This window comes from Motacilla alba, chromosome 3, assembly GCF_015832195.1.
Source record: "Motacilla alba alba isolate MOTALB_02 chromosome 3, Motacilla_alba_V1.0_pri, whole genome shotgun sequence".
Classification (NCBI taxonomy): Eukaryota; Metazoa; Chordata; class Aves; order Passeriformes; family Motacillidae; genus Motacilla; species Motacilla alba.
Window position 1 is genome coordinate 91253324 of NC_052018.1, and position 17053 is coordinate 91270376.

Sequence of the window (17053 nt, forward strand, 5' to 3'; positions counted from 1 at the left end):
CAGTCTCTCCCCCTCGTGGCGAAAGCCCTCAAACCCTAAGTGCTTCAAGGGGCCTTCTCTGCCTGGAGCTTATCTCAAAATTTTGAGAGGCTACTTAAATCACAAGGTTTCACTTTCTTAATCTCCCTGCAGTGCTGCTCGTGGCATCTTACAACTGTTCTGTCCATAAAAGCAGTAACTTAAACATAGGTTTTAACCAGTTGGTAGTGCAGGGTTGGGATCCCACTGAAGAGTAACTAGACATAAATTAACTCAGAGAATAACCCTGCCATGGATTCTCCAGGATTTCCTTGTGTACTAGATGGAGTTTTTCTCTCCTCATTTTTACATAAGTAGATAGTCCAAGATCCTACTCTTATTAAGATCCTCAGAAGAATGGAAACTAAGCGAGGAAGTATTATTATAATAACACCCTTCTAAGACTTTGCTAAGATATGGAACACAACACTGCAATTAGGTTACATGAAGTCTTTGGGACACCTGCTTTCATTCTGCTGTCGTAGGACACATTTCACAGCACATGTACCAGATTCCCAGGGCAGGGAGGACTGACAGTTCTTGGCTCACACAGAGATGACATACCCACAAAGGCTAAAAACATTTCTTTACAGCCTCCTGGGGAAAGAAAAGATTACCTCAGCAAGTCTTGAGTGCTTGTGAACGTTCTCTCCTTTCTGCACGCTGGGAGCAAGCTGCTGCAGCACTCCTCGGCTGCTCGTGAGGGCACGGGTCAAGCGGGCAAACTTCCCCCAACCTTGAGAAAACATGCAAGATTAGACACACATTACCAAAAAAAGCTGCAAGTGTACCTCATAAAACCTCTTATGACTAAAGGGAGAAAAAGTTGTTAAAACAGAGCAATCTGCTTTAATACTGACCAGAAGGGAGTATAATTTAACCAAGTACCAGATAAAAGCAAGCCAGAGAATAGGTGACAGCGTGGTACAGTAATAAAACCCATGATAGCTGTGACTTTGTATTCAATGACTCTACAAAAGTACTGCCACATGAACTGCATATTTTGCAAGGATAAATGTCCACTATACAATAATCTCATATTAAATCTAATTATCTGATTTGGATCTCACAGCACAGCAAAAGACACTTCAGACTAATCAAGATGTAAGGCTAGAGTCATGCACAATGAAAATTAGAGTTGTCTGTAACAGAAGTGAATCTAGCCTCAGATGCACCAAGCATAGATCTGGAATAAGCAGAGAAATATACATAAGATAATAAAAAGCAGAGCAGAAAAGCAAAACAAAAGCATTAATTTTACTCTCTAAACAAAAGTGGGAATATACTAATATATTTTCTCAAACACAAACTAAACATTTAGCAGCTTCTGGCAGAGAAGTCATGTGCTGAATTTTAATTCAGAATATTTTTTACATTGATTTCAAATGCCCCTCAGAATAGAAGATCTTCAATGACAGTCACAAGAGCTAGCTACAACTATAATCTTTATGAGCAGTACTTTGCCATAACACACAGGCAGAGTATACATCTGGATATTTTTGGTACACTGAAAGTATCAGCGTGTTTAGTCCCAGTCTTGAGAAATGCTAACACCACCTGGGACCTCTTAAGCTCCTACCCCTCATCTCCTACTCCAACTAAGGATGCTCAGCACTTTGAAGATTCAGTTTATAATGAGAACCTGGTTCTGGAAAACGTTGCCTAGACAGCTTTCTTTTAGACCCCATTTAGGTACTGGAAGGTGCTATAAGGCGTCCTTGGACTCTTCTCCTCTCCAGGCTGAGCACACTCTCCCAGTCTGTCTGCACAGCAGAGGCGCTCCAGCCCTCTGAGCATCTTTGTGACCCTCCTCTAAACTTGCTCAACAGGTCCTTCTTACGCTGGGGACTTGGAGCTGAGTGCAGTACTCCACGTGGAATCACATAAGATTGGTGTAGAGCAGGAGAATCCTTTTCCTTGACTGCTGGCCACCCTACTTTTGATACATCCCAGGATACAGCTGGCTTTATGAGCTTCAAGTGCACCTCGCCCGGCCATGCTCAGCCTCTCACCCGACCCAGGTGCAGGGCTTGGCAGGTGGCGGGCCCGACGAGGCCCGAGGGGGATGCGCTCCAAGCGGGCACCGGCGGGCTCCCGTCTCCGGCCCGGGAGCGGCGGTGGTCGGGCGCTCCGGCGCTGGCCGTGGTGCTGAAGCGGAACGAACGGGGCTCGCTCACGAACGTCAGCCCCGGCGGGAAACGGATCAGATCACAGGGCTCCAGCCTCGCCCGGGAACCCGAAACCTGCCCCCACTACCACGCGCAAAATGTTTCTAATGACGGATAACATAGACAGCTCCTGTTACTAACTCAAACCCAATTGATGGGGAGGGAATTATCCTGGCAGATGCGAAATTTTGTTCAAAACCTGAGGACAAACTTTCAGTGCGCATTTTCTTCCAAACATTGTTCTAAGATTTGGGCTACTTGGAGATACACAGAGAAAGGATGAAAAGGAAACACCTCACTTGAGCTTTCTCGCACAAAAGCACTGCCAGACAACTCTGTGGTATGATTTGTGGCTATGAATGCTGAGCACCTTCGGGTGTCCCCCCTTCTTCCCAGGAGTCATCCCCTTTTGAAAGGCACAGCTTAACCCATTCCTCTCTCCTCAGCATCCCCTGCAAGCATCTCCTCTGCCCTACATGCTGAACATCTCACTAGTGGGTGCCTAAATGGCTCACCAAAAAACTGTTCCCACAAACATTAGATCTCTACTCCAAACTCTGATCTGAAAGCAGTATAACTGTTCTAGGCAAGAGATTGCATCACTTTTCAGCCTGGCTTTTCAAAGCAGTGTGGACACAAAATTAGGAGTACATCCCCTAATTCTCTCCACACATAGAGTACCACACCTGGGAGCCCAGCTAGGAGATACTCCCACCACTGTGCCATGGTATGCCTAAAACCAAGCACTGAATCCATGTGCAACATGTAAGAATTTCATCTTTAGAACACAACGTCCTCCTCCTTCTGGGGTTCTGGTTTTTGTGAAAGAAAAAGATAAAAATGTGCCAACTCCAACATACAGTTAGACCTGCAGATTGTGGCATAGGAAAAAGAAAATAAAAATTAAATAGAATACCAGTACTAAACCTTTTGAATCATAACATCTCCAGTAATGCCTGAAAGACAACAGTACCTGTTGAATTTACTGCATTTTTTTCTCCAGAATCCTAAGGACAGACACAGACAACTGCAGGTCAGTTATGTTTTCAACAAAGACAGGTCCAGTAATGGACTTAAGCTATAGGACTGAACACAAACACGAAATTTTAAGGGTCATGGAGCTTTCCAAGATGAGGAACTAAGCTTCAAAATGGTGTAAGAATATATTGGTGTCAGTCCTGCTAAAACAGAGGGACCAGATGGTATGGATTAGGAGTTCTCTTTCAATACAAGCAGTTGGTATAGCCCTACATCCATTGTTTTCCCCTAGAAACAGAGAAAATATAAATTAAATTTAAAATCTAATGATCCTAGGTGGTTCTAATACAGGCATATATAGTCCTCAAACAAGATAAGCTCACATACTAGAGAAAACATCTTGAAATTCAGGAACCAAACATAAAGATGGATACCATCCCATGGCAGTGCTTGCCTGTGCCCCAGTCTTTGATTTTAACCCATTTTTATCATTGTTTGGTCTCTTTTTTCAGTTCTGCAGAAAATATCATGCACAGACAAAGCAATGCAATGACATTAAAACATTTCCAGCTTCAAAAGGATGGAAAGCCTTCAAGATTAACAGCACTGATTTCAGCACTCCTGCATTCTACATGGTTCTTTCAGTTTTCCACCATTTCTTTGCAAAAAGGTGAATTGAAATTGCTTCTGGTAACACCCAAGACAAGATGATTACAAAAGCTGTCCCCTGAGATTTGTTTCATGTGGAAATATGGCATTGAAATACACTTTTGTGCTGTGGCATCAAAACTTTTCTTCTTTAAAGCATGAAGTTTCATTTAACCATGGCCTTAAGTTGAATTTTCTGTATTTTTAAGTAAGTTGATACTCAAGCACAACAGCATGTATTGTTTGTAGCTAGCTATTTGTTTCCTACCACTCTTCTCAATTCATTCCTGATAACTCAAGAATTCAAACATTGGGAACTGTGGCAGTTACAGAACCCTTGTTATCACGTTGCTGATCCATGATTTACACAATTCCTAGAGTCAGAACAAGAAACCATTGTCTGTTAGAGAACAAGTCTGCTTGCCCACAGCTCTGTTGTTCACACAACTGTGTAAATGTGAATAAATCAAGAATTCAGCAGTTCTTGCCTCCACTCAAGCCACCTTTGTATTCCCCCATTTGAAAGTTCTTTGCTTGCATCCATCCAGCTTTTCTGCAGTGCTCTTCCTCTTTGAAACTTCATGATTAAAACAGTATTATTTTTCCATCTGGACTGGGAAAGCATACTGAAGTTTTTAATATACTCACTACTTCCCCTTCATTTGTTTCCTCTTTTTAAGAAAACATTTCATCCAGATGAAAGCAGAGTATATCTTAATCAAAATATTTCAAACACTGGCTCTGTTCATATAAATACATCTTTAAAAACAGAACCAAAAAACCTCTAGAAACAAAAAGGAAAAAAAAAAAAGAGAGAAAAAGTGAATTTTCCCCTGAATTAAGATGAAGGAGACAAAATATTTTTTTTGTGTCTGTACTCCTGCTTGTTATGCAAAGGACAGCTTAGCTGCAACATGAAATAAAGCATCTTCTGCAAAGGAGATGGCAACTGATGATTGCTACAAAGCACAGAAGGCTACATCATCTTGGAGGATAACAACCATTCACTACTTGATTCAGTGATGCTGAATTTGACCACCTCTTGGTATAAAAATGAAGTACCAAAAGCAAAAATTAGGATCCAAAGCTTAGTTTTCAAGCTCTTATGAGACAGTATAGATGCTTCTGGATATGTTCAGCTTGTATTCATACATTCAAAACCTGTTCAGGCAAACTTCTAACAAGCTACTCAGAGTGCAAGCACAGTTTCTATTTGTCTGCGCAAATAATTGCTTTGCATAAAGTGATGCATTCCACTTTATACACTATTCTCAAGCATCTCATACTTGGTGTGCTAGATCTCAAACTAGGAGAGACATATACAGGCAAAATGCATTAATTCCAAACACAGTATAAACTTTAAAATTCAGCTAAGAAGGTGACCTAGCACTCGACAAGCCAACTTAGCTATGCTATAGCTTGATTTTGCGTTCTTCTATTCAAGTAAACCTCTTTTTCATTTCCCTGATTTTTTTTTCCAAGGGGCAAGCGAAGGGGAAAAAGTGGAAAGAGGTTGTTTAAAAAATTATCAACATCACTGACACTATTTTTAAGCGGCTTTATTTAGAATACACTATTTTTAAAGCTGCTGCATTTAACAGCAAGCTTACTTACCTTCCATGGAAATCATAAAATAAACATTTCTAAATTATCTGAATCAATTAAAAAAAGGCCACAATGAGAAGTCTACTTTTTATGTGACTTTTTTGTTTCATCTATTCCAATGTCTGACATTATTAATCAATAAAAAAAAAAAGTAAGCATGAAAAATGGTAATGGGACCTTCTATCCCCCTGAGTCACCTTCAGGTGAAAGATGCCTATTCATCTTTGTATAGTCAAACACCTGCCATTACAGCTCTACACTTTTCACTCAAGTAGCTGCATCATTTGCAGCTGAACAATCAGGCTTGAAATTGCCAGCAGGTGATAGAAAACCAAAACGTACCACAGCTAAGCAGGCTTAGCCTGACAGATTAGTTGCTCTTTATGTATTACAAGAACATGATCGATTTAATGTTTTTCTTTACATAGACATACAGGCGTTGATTTTGAAAATCTTACATGCTTTAAACAATAACATCCTGCAACTGTGCAAAGAGCACATTTTATTAACATATCTGCATCTACAGGCAACCTATTACATATTAAGTACTCATAAGCATAGGAAACTGATTACACACACAAACACAGTAAAAGAAAAGTACTTGCTAAGCTGACTGAGGGAGAAAGAAGGAAAAATAATTGATTTAGCAATCAGTTTTCAGTTCACAGTTTTAGTTTTTCAGACTGAGAATTCATTTGGGTTGAGAATATGAGAAACATTCCTGAGAAAATTGCCCTCTTTCAAAAGCATGCTACAGAGTTCCTGTGTAACATTGCACACAACACAAAGAATATGCCCTCTTCAAAGTTCGTGTGTGTTAATGGTTCTCAGAACAAGCTAGTACAATTTTACTTTTTTTAGATCTTCCAAAAACATTTTTCCACTCCATGAATCCCAGAGCCTACTACAGATGACTATCTAACACCTCATACCTGCCTTTTCTTCCCCCTCTCACAGCATACAATTGCACAATGAGATCTTACATTAAAGACATGGGCACACATGTAAAATTCTGCTTGACAAATGAGCTCCTCCAAGAAATTGCTCATCTAGCCATCAAGTGATTAATACAATATCACACAACAAAATTCCTACAGCAAGTATATTATGGAAGAAAAAGGGATAAATTAAGGATGAAAACAGAAAGTGCAGTTCTATTTATATCAAGATTGATTTATGTATAAAGTGACAGAGAACTCTTTACCAGCATGAAATTTCAGCAACTTTAATAATTTTAGGAGATCCAGAAATAATATTTGGAAGCCTCATTTAGTGCACAAGCCCTTCTGTACATAAAGACATAGCACTCGGGGAAAGAGTGAAGAGCTGTGAGCCAGTGGCCTCTAAATAATACATTCAGTTCTTCTGTTTGCAACCTCTGTTAGTCACTTTGCCAGTTTCTGTGGGCCAGAGGGAGAAATTCTGCTTATCATCAACTCCTCTGCAAGTCCATGCATTTATGTGTAGGTTTAGTGCCTGTACTGCTGTAGATGTGCAACCACTGAGAATTACCATGCTCACTGCAAGAACAGCATAATTCCAGGATACAAAGGAGATTTAAAAATAAAAACAAAATTATCATTCCCTTTCTTCAACATACTTGTATTGAAAAAAAGAAAGTTAAAGTGTTTCTTTGTGTTGAAAGTGAAGGACAAACTGCCTATCACTACCAGATTAGGGAGCCCCTGTGAAAGCAAAAGGACTCAGCTACCACTCCTGACTCCAAGTCCTGCTTATCCACTGACTAAATGAAGCAAGGGCCTTCACTACCAGCAAATAAATGAGAGCCAGCTTTACTGCATCATGCTTATTTATCTGTGCTGTCACTCCTCATCAGTATACAGTGAGCACCATTAGGCAGGGAAAAAATAGACCCAAACTTTCTGACAAGCTAAGATTTTTAGTTTTATTAAAGCAATAAGGAACCAAACAAATAGCATTAACAGGAGAAAAAAATTATCCACATAGCCTGGAAGAGGGTATGTTTGTCAAGGTTGTACTTCCTTTTTCATGGTAACAGGTGTTTCCACTTTGAGAAACTATGTTTTTAAAGAATAACATTTTGAGAACAAATGTAAATCAGTTCATCTTCACAGTAAGTTTCCTGTTTAATTTAATACTACAAATATTATTAAATACTACAAAAATGCAAACAACAAGAGAACTTACATCCTTTTTTACCCCAGAGGATGCAAGTCTCTGTAATTCTCCATAGGGAAAAAAAGGTCTGTTTCTGATGGGATCTGAACCTGAGGGAAAGTTTATGCTGCTGTCACAGCTGAGTTTGCTTCCAGGTTTCCAGGCTGTAATTCAGGAAAGGGTTAAGAGCAGAACACTGCTGTACTGCTTCACTCTCCAGGACAGCTCAAACCTGATTCCACTTAAGATAACTGGAATCTCTTCACATAGGCTAAAGGAAACTAGAACAGGACTTTAACATAAGAAATACCATAATAATGACAAGCAACATCGAGTCAGGCAGAATTTAATTATTCTGATCTTTGCTAGACTCAGCCAGGGTTGATTCCTCAGTTTTTTCATGCAGTTTCACACACAGTTTGTACAGGGCTGTTCAGCACCGCTGTGAATCCTTGAGGGCTATGCTGGAGAATGGGTTAATAGTGTATTTTAAAGGAAGAACAGTACCTATTTACTATGTAAACTGGGCTTTCTGAAGCACTTGGGGCTTTCATTAGCAATGACCCTTTCCAGTGCAGGCCAGGACAATTTCACTAAAGAAATCAGCAACCATTTCTTGCACAAATGCCACCCCCAGTGGCACAGCTACAAGCTATTTTAACATTTAATTCTTTGGCTTGGGTATTTAAAGAACTTCAGCTCTTTCAAGACCAGGGCAAACAAACAAAAGCAGCATAAATATGTAATTGTGAAAAAGACCAACCTTTACATGAATCATCCTCAATGGGCTGCTTGAAAGCCGTTATGTCATTGAAAGTGCAAAGAAATAAAACCACTTTATCCTGCTCGTTTCGAATTGGAGCAATTTTCACAAAGAACCAGACAGGTGTTCCTGGAAACAAACACATCAAAGAGTTGGTCAATGGCAGGCAGAACAGTAAATGTGCCAGTTTAGATGTTTACATCTCAAATCAGCCATCTGTAAAAGTTACTCTAATGTTGGCTTTTTTTACAAACACCTATTTGGAAAAATAACAAAGCAGCAGACAAGTCTGTTATTTAAGTTCTCTGCTCTGTCTCTTCTTAGCTTTTTAATCTTCCAAGAATCACCCTATTTCTGAACTTCACCTGCAAAGTTAACACTTGAACTTAAGAACTGTTCTGTGATCTCCTGAAAGAAGAGTCCCATGTATGTGCAAAGGCTGCACACAGCAGTGGTTCTTGCAGGATTTGAGAATGGGCCAGCTGTGCCTAGGATGTGAGCATAACACAGAGTCTCACCTCAGGAATATGGCGTGAGTTTGGTTGACTTCATAATTCCCTGCCGACAAGGAATGCCCTAAAAAAAGACCATGTCCTAACTACTATAGTAGCCTATGTCTAGCTTCAGAGCTGGGCTCCAGGAGCTCTGACCCAGCCGGCAAATTCCCTCATCCAAGGGAAACCCTTCACAAGCTGCTTTCCAGCTTGCCTCGGCCTGAGCCTGCTCCAAATCACTCCAGTGTGAAGCAAGACTCCACAGAATTCAGGAGAGAACAAGCCATTAGGACCAGAACACATGAAGCTGTGCATGGCATCAAATTGTACTGCATGGAACTGCACCTTTCTAATTACTGCAGCAGTTGAACTGCTAATTAAACTGCTTGAGAGATTAAAGTCTGCACATCACAGAAAAAGATGGCCCCACAAAGTGACCTTTCAGATGCTGCTGCTGCCATTTCTCCTTGACCTCTATCCCCACAGATCACCTGGAGGAGAGAATCTGTCAGTCAGCCCTGCCTTTCTATATTTCTGGCAGTTCTCCTGAGACTGCTGAGAAGACCTAGTGATCCCAATGAAGTTCCATGTAACAAGGCAGTGTCTACCACTCATTTCCCAGGTCTCACCACTGAGTCCTGTGAGTCACACTGATTTTAGTGATATTTGAGTATAAACTGATTGGAGGGCTCAGAACAAAGCACTTGGCTCCTGTATGCAATAACATGACCTCCCTGAAGGCACCATTTTCAAGTCTGCAGTCTTAACTTTAGAGATAAAAAGATGACTTCTCCAACTCTGAGGTACATCACAGTAGGGACACTCCAGACCTCAGCCTTCAGGGAGTTTGTCCATGGGTTTTCAGACTGTCCCTACACCCTCAGAGATGATGAAAACAACTCATCATTGCCTTCGCAAGCACAAGAAGCAAGAGACAGAGAAGATTCAGGCTTGCTTGCTGTGAGCAACATTTTTTTTATGTGTCCCTTTAGAGATTTGTTTGGAGAGAAGGGTCTACATACCAGGGGCCAAACTAAGATCAGCAGGAGTTTGACCCATTGGGAAAGCCAGAATAAAGAGCACCACACAATCTTTTCCACTCATGTGGCAAAGTCTGTTTTAGAAAACAGTGATCTTAGAAGACTATTCCTTTTCTTTCTCAGTCACAGGACCCTTTTCTATGCTAGTGATCAGATTCTCTTTCACCTGAATTGCTCAGTATTTTAACATGAGCACGACATGGTATTTCATGCAATAGTTTTTAGTAACAAAGGCAACTTGGGTTTCCTGGCTGTCAAAGGGTCACGAGAAAACCTCAGGTATCTTACAAGTTACTGTCCAAAAAAGGAAGCAAACGCAGCTTTTTTTCCCACCTATGTTAATATAACAAGAGATTGTTGTCCCCAGGGCCTCACCTGGCTGTTTCCCAGCCTCAGTGCTGAGCAATCTTTTCTGGCTACAGAAAGGTAGGGCATCTCCAAAACCCATGGACAACTTCCATAAACCAAGTTCAATTCCTAAGGCTCCCACTGTGCCTGCATAACACACCAGCAGTTTCAAACTCTGGCTGAGATTCCATGCCATATGTACAGCCACTTCTATAAACAGCAGGGTCTATGATGCATGGAGGCCTCTGCTAAAAAGCAGAGAAATCCAGATGGAATCACTGGTGGCCATTTCTGAAATATGCCTGTATGGCAGAAAGTATTCAAGGGTCAATATACTTCTTTTTTTAAGAGTTAACATTCCTGAACAACTCCTTCCAAAAAAGTATGAACAAACAAACATGCTAAGTGTGAAAGAAGATTCAGCAAAGTAACCGTGCCGTAAAATCACCACTAACTTGCTAATGAGCTCAGAAGACACTGCCACAAAGCAGCCAACAGCAATTTTCTAGACAGTAACACCCTTTACACTACCCTTTCTCAAGAGCTCCTAAAATTGCGTATCTCAATTTCTTCCTACTTACTTGTTTTTCCCAACTTCACATGTGAACTATTCTGAGGCTGATCGAATCCGTATCCTGCTTTTACAAAGGCTCCTTGGTGACTAACTGCTTTTCATTTTACCCACTTCAACACCCTTCACTAACACTGCAACTTTTTAATCAGCCAGGATCTCCATCAACAGCCTTGCTTTTTAATCTTTATTTACATGCACTTTTTTTGATTAGGGAATTTTTCCCCCTCCCCAGACCCCTTTGTATTGTTTTACTACTTCAAGCTGCAGCTATTTTGTATGGGCTGCTCACAGTCTTAACCTTCTAGCATTGAGGCTGAATTACACACTCAGTTTCTTCTCTGCCTCTCATAGCTATAAAAACATACCATGGTGCTTTTGAAGACGCTGTACTCAACACAGAAAGGATGCAATTCACCCTCCTGTTCTGGCTATTTGTCAGATGCATGATGTCACCTTCCCTTTTTGGCTATGCTATAGTATGTTGTTGCAAGAATTTCCTAACATGTTCTGAATGCAGCAAGAGGACTTTTCCCAATAACCTGTCGAAGGCTGCTGCAGGGCAAGGAGCTTTTATCAGCAGGGTTTTTGCTTTCTGACTCCCTTGACTCCCACTCATGTGTTGCATTATTTATAGGAAAAAGGAAACAAAACACTTTTTTACCTAGAACCAAGTGTATAACTTAGTGATAAGCCCCACAGGCTAAAAGAAAGAGCCAGATGTTCTTGACAGCTAAAAGTAGGCATGTTTGATGAAATGCACTATTTGGGTATCCTTGTAATTTCCAGAGTGCCACCATCAGAGAAAAATGCAAAATCAAGGTGGCACGCAAGGACTGCAGAAATCATCTTCCAGTTTGGGATCTGCACAGTAACACTACAAAGACAGAAATAAGTAGATGGAAAATTCTCACAACATTGTATTTTCCCTGCAGTGCATTCCCTAACATCTTGTCAGTGTCTCTTGTGAATAGGAGACAAGTGGATATAAAAATACAGTCATGAGGTGCATGTTCACAGTGCTGGGTTACATGGGCTTTCCACAGTGCTCTGCAACCAGGAGCTCATTCACAGCAGGGCTGTGATCTCAAACGTGGGAACACACCAAATGGCTCAGCCAAGAAATGGCCATGCTCAGCTTTTGTGCTGCATACTGGTTTAATTATCAGAAGAATTTTACTTCTTAAACAGTTTATTTAACTATTAAACAGGAAAGCTTAAAGTATAAACTACTTCTAAATCAGGTCGGAAACCAGAATTTCAACGTCCTACAGGCAGCCCTCATGCTCTTGGTGTCAAAGCCAACATCCCTGCTCAGCCAGACAGCCATGACTAGCAAGAGGCACAAAAAAGGCCATTTTAATGAAAAATGTGATTTTTAGATTCAGCCTGTGGTTATTCAGGCAGTGAAACTGCAGCAGGTTCCAGAGTTCTCACAGCAAAACAAGAGCAACTTCCCAGTCTGCACTGATGCACAGCCACACAGAAAGTGTTTACCAGTGTTTCCAACAATATATCTACTTCCATTTACATTTTATCTTTAGTCCTGGCAACCCCTCTCCCTGGTAAAGTTCAGTGATAATACTAGTGCACAAACAAAAAAGTAAACACTCATGAGCTACATTGGCTTCTGTTAGATTTGGAATCAGCAGTGAGAGAATCCAGCGTTTGTCCAGTGGCATAGCACCCATCATGCTAGAAAAGGGAATGCCCCTCCAAAGCTGCAGGACAAGCAGTGTGGACAACTGAGAAGAAAGGCAAATCTACAATGAATGCCTGACAGCAGCCATAGGACCAGCCTGGCTCATGGTACCAAAGTTACACAGCCAATCCAGAATGAACAGGTGCAGCTCTTGATAGGCTTTTATAGCCTAAGCACAGCTCTTATGGTGTTGCCTTAAAGCAAAGACGATTTTAAGGGCTGTCATTCAAGTCCCAAGTCTTCGCCAGACTAACACACTCTAAGTGTCTGAATTCTTTTCAATTTCCGGTCTGAAAGAAAAATATCTCTTCCCTATCCTTTTTTCCAGTCCTATGTCTTTCAACAATGATATGTTCAGCTTCTTGCTGGGCAGGAACACCAGCATTTCACATGCTATTTAACTTTGGTTGAAGTCTTTCAGAAATTCTTACATCATCAAAGTGAAAGAGATCTAGGTCTATTCCAGCCTCTCCATGAGCATACTATTGAGCTATCCTGAGTTTTTTCCCTCCTGCCAAACAAAAATAGGCTATATGAAAATAAAAACCACTATTTAAATGTGCTCTTTGCCCATACCTTGAGTCATTTAACCCAAAAGGCCAACTGTTTTTCAAAACTACAAAAAGCATAGTTTAAATAAAACTGGAATACACAATTTTTCTTTCCACTAATTAAACCAAAATTAATTTTAAAATGCAATTTTAAAAATGTTTTGACAATTTAGCTGACATCTACACTGCCATTAATAAATGGGGCAAGTTTCCTCTAAGCACAACCAATGCATTACTTGATAATGTCTCAGTCTAACAGTCATCAGACACCTATTGTCCTGAAGGGAAACAGTATGGAAATAGAAATGTGCCCTTTCTCCAACAATTCCTACATGCAGCAATGCAGACAGCAGGAATTAAGCTATATTAACAGCATGGCTGACCATTACAGCCACCCCTTTTAAGGTTTCACTTCTTCCCAGGTACTCAGTATGAGATTGTTTCTCTCTATCCCACACTGACTGAACAGTTTGTCCAATGTCAAACTAGCCAACCAGCTGATGAGGTGTGATCAGAGAGAGTTTGGCAAGCCATTATACCCACACAGATTTTAACCAGCCATTATACCCACACAGATTTTTACCAGGTGTTCAGAGAAGCCCATGACATGTGACCATGCAAGACAAAGAACAAAAGTCTTCCTATAGACTCTAGCTTTGAGCAGAGTGTGTGCACCAAATGAGAACAGATCAACTCAGCCTGCAGCTCTCACTCTGTGCCAACAAGAGTAAATCCCTTAAATACACTCTCAGCACTTTTAAAGCTGTTACCTTCATGTCTTCTCTATCTGGTGCTCGGATGCTGTGGCACCTAATGCTTCTAAAGGTCAGATCTTTACATGCTAAGATAAGAAAAATCAATTTTAGCCCCTGCAGGTGGAATTGCTGATCGCAAGGGTTATCCTATGACACTGAAACAGCACAGTAGAAAACAAGGTTCAGCACAGAGTCTTGTACTGCAGTAGCGCTGGCACGGTTCACCTGATTCTGAGCTCTCTGAAGAACAGAACACGAGTATGAGGAAGACACAGTAAAGTTTCCATTTACCGCAGGAAAAATACTTAAGGATTACTACATGGGAATTCTGTACATATTTGTGGAGATGACAGCAGGCCTTGCTTGCCTACGCATTTGAAGACAATGATAAATGGGAATTACCAGTTTTATGAGACCAAAATATTTAATTTGACCTTGCTGAAGGTAACTGAACTCACACAGATGGATTTCACAGGAGATGCAGGTGTGCCTACTGCTTGACAAATAATGGAGCTACCCTTCAGTGAGAGGTTGAGGAGGATACCTGTCACTTGACTAAAACACCCTCATTCTTTCCTGCTTCTGTTCCTATGCAACGATATGGGCTAGCAAAGGCTTCCATCTGGGGACACTACAGGCACAGCACACACATAAGTATAAATGGGTTTAGATGGTTTGAACCAGTAACAATTATAAGAAACTCTTTTCTCATAACTGGGGTGGTGGGCAATCACAGGTCTACCACCCTGAAGTGAATTTTGCTTCCTACAAATTAGGATGGGGTTGTTTGCTTTTGAAACTCTATAGAAAGCACTGGTCCCAAAGATAAACGCAAGTAGAATCTACCAAATCACTATTTTAGGCTGATTTGTCATTCTCTGACATCTGAAGGCTTTCTAATACACTGGGGGAAGAAGGAAGAAGGAAGGAGGGGAGAAGATTGTGTGCACATTAAAATGAAAATTCAAAAAATCAAACAAATAAAAAACCACACACACAAATATTCACGCTATTAAATTTGTTAAACGTTCAAGCACCCAGAAAACAGGGAAATGAAGCTCAGCACAAATCAAAAGTGCATCCCAGCCTTTGGGACTCTCACCATAATATGTCTACTCAGCAAAGAGCTACTGCTTTACCAAACTGCTTTGCAGTGTGCAAAACACCTACAGCCAAGCCAGCATTCTAGCAAGCATTCTGCTGGTCTTATCAGTAGAAAACTTCTGAGATACAAAAAAAAAAAGTGTCTTAACACTCTCTCAGCAGCACAGCTGCAGACCATAAGCTATGGGAATGCCTCTGCTCAGACAGGGGACACTTGAAGACTCTTTCTAACTCTTGATGCACTTCACCTTTGACGAGTTCACCCCACTTCAAATATTCTTCCACTAAAGTGGGTCAAGTACTGCATAGAAAAGGGGGTTAGATTTCAATTGGACACCACCTCTCCAGGGGCAGATAGAAGCCAGTGAATTTTGTATTCTTACAAAAATATATTTTATCAGTAATGAAAGCAAGTGCATATAGAACAAGCCTGCTTTTGCACTGCTTGTATGCCAGGCCTATATTGCAGACAAAATACAAGACAAAGAAAATCCAAGTTTAATTTATTCAGCCATTTTTAACTGATGAGACTGAACATAAAGTGTAAAAACTTAACAAATGGCTGTCAAAGTCTGATAAGAAGTTAGATGTTTAAAACACATCAATTCAGGTAAGGTAAGATATGACTAAGGCTAGATATAAAATATTTTCTAATACATAAGCTGTACCCTTCCTTGGAATAAGTTCATTTATCTCCACTGACTTCAGATTTAGTAATGTTTTCATTTTCCCATATAAAAATAAACAATACTTCCAGCATCACTGGGCGCTCACATCTAATTAAATGATGGAACTGAAGCTCTCATGTGAAATTACTGTCAGTCTGTCTGTTGTCATTTTGCAGTCCTGATTAAAGAAAGCTTTCACTTTGTCTCCTTCCAGGTATGACAATGAATCCCCACTGAATGCAACTGGATGGCATCAAAGCAACAATGACAAAAATCTGGTGGCTATGCACCTGTTTGCTCTAATTGCTTCCAATTATCCTGAAGAAGCTCTGTATTTCTGGGAAGCAATTCTTCCAGAGAATAACAATGATTTTTCCATATCTGCTAAGTTATCAAGGGCCTAGCCCAAGGAATCATCAAATCTCTATCATATCTTAATTCCAAATTCTGACAACAGGGAGTGTGGTCGCTTTTGGATGTGGGGAGGACTGGACAAAGCAAGGGAAGGCCAGGGTAGAGGCAGCATCCATAAATGCAAACATGATGAAGGCAGGAAACTATGTTGTTTCTAGAGTTAATACTGTGAACTACAATGAAGTTTGTGGATATACTGTACCTATCAACAGCTGGATGGGGTGTTCTTATCAGGCAACCAAGTAAATACTAACACTGGGTCACCACCATGGAGAGTGCCATGTAAAAAAAAAATAGCCTATCACTTCTAGTAGCATCATTAAATGTCTTAATCTGCTTTGACATGTAAGACCAGGGAATAATTGTTTCTCAGAGAAAGAAAAAAACAGCTGCTCCCAAAAGTACAAGATTGACTTGCACTACAGACATCATTATTAACTCAAAACTCCTATTTTGTTTTCCTTTGTTCCTCCAAAAGGGTAGAGACTGTACTGTTAAAACAGCCAGAATTACATTAAATGTGCAGGCTGTGGAAAATGTACCAATTATCCAACAACTCAAAACTGGGAAAAAATTGCTATTTGTTGTGTCTGTTAGTTTATAAAGAGGCAGTAGACAGGTAAAGAACAAGAAAACTCTTATTTTCCTGGCTAATTTGAAAAAGAAAAATAGAATGAGGAAAGAACAGAGAGACCAAACAGAAGAAACAAAGAGCAGGAAAAAAGATGTCTAACAAAATCCAGGGTCCTTTCCCAAGATTTCAAACTGAGACCAGGTTAGAACCAATCAGGTTCATTATCTGAACCATTGCCACAGTTGCAGGCAGAGGCAAGGTGACCCCAAAGGAAAGGCCACTTAGCAGTCTGGGTGCTAAGTGACTGGTAAATAGGACAGTATTTTTCTGTGATGTGGCTTATATTGAGAAAAAGTTCCAGGATGCCCCCTTTTTGAAATTTTTCAGTTAAAACTCTCTTGCGTTATTAGTCTCTGTAACAGTAGTTAATGTATCTCTAAAGCTGCAAATCTAACAAACATTAGGTACTCTGCAGTTTGTTAAACTTGAAAGCAAGCTCTGTGCTCTCCTTTT

The 17053-nt window shown here is 40.5% G+C and overlaps 1 protein-coding gene across 2 annotated transcripts in view; it reads right to left on the reverse strand.

The window, feature by feature from the left end:
• Window positions 1-17053, reverse strand: part of KCNH1 (potassium voltage-gated channel subfamily H member 1) — a 180309-nt gene that overhangs the window by 150338 nt on the left and 12918 nt on the right. For both annotated transcript variants that reach the window (XR_005256291.1, XM_038131516.1), the window contains exons 4-5: window positions 8320-8448; window positions 636-754 (exon numbers count right to left, since the gene is read on the reverse strand). Coding sequence is in view for 1 of the 2 variants with exons in the window: in XM_038131516.1 (XP_037987444.1) it covers window positions 636-754; window positions 8320-8448 (248 nt within the window). In the remaining variant the exon portion in view is untranslated. The remainder of the gene's footprint in view (window positions 1-635; window positions 755-8319; window positions 8449-17053) is intronic.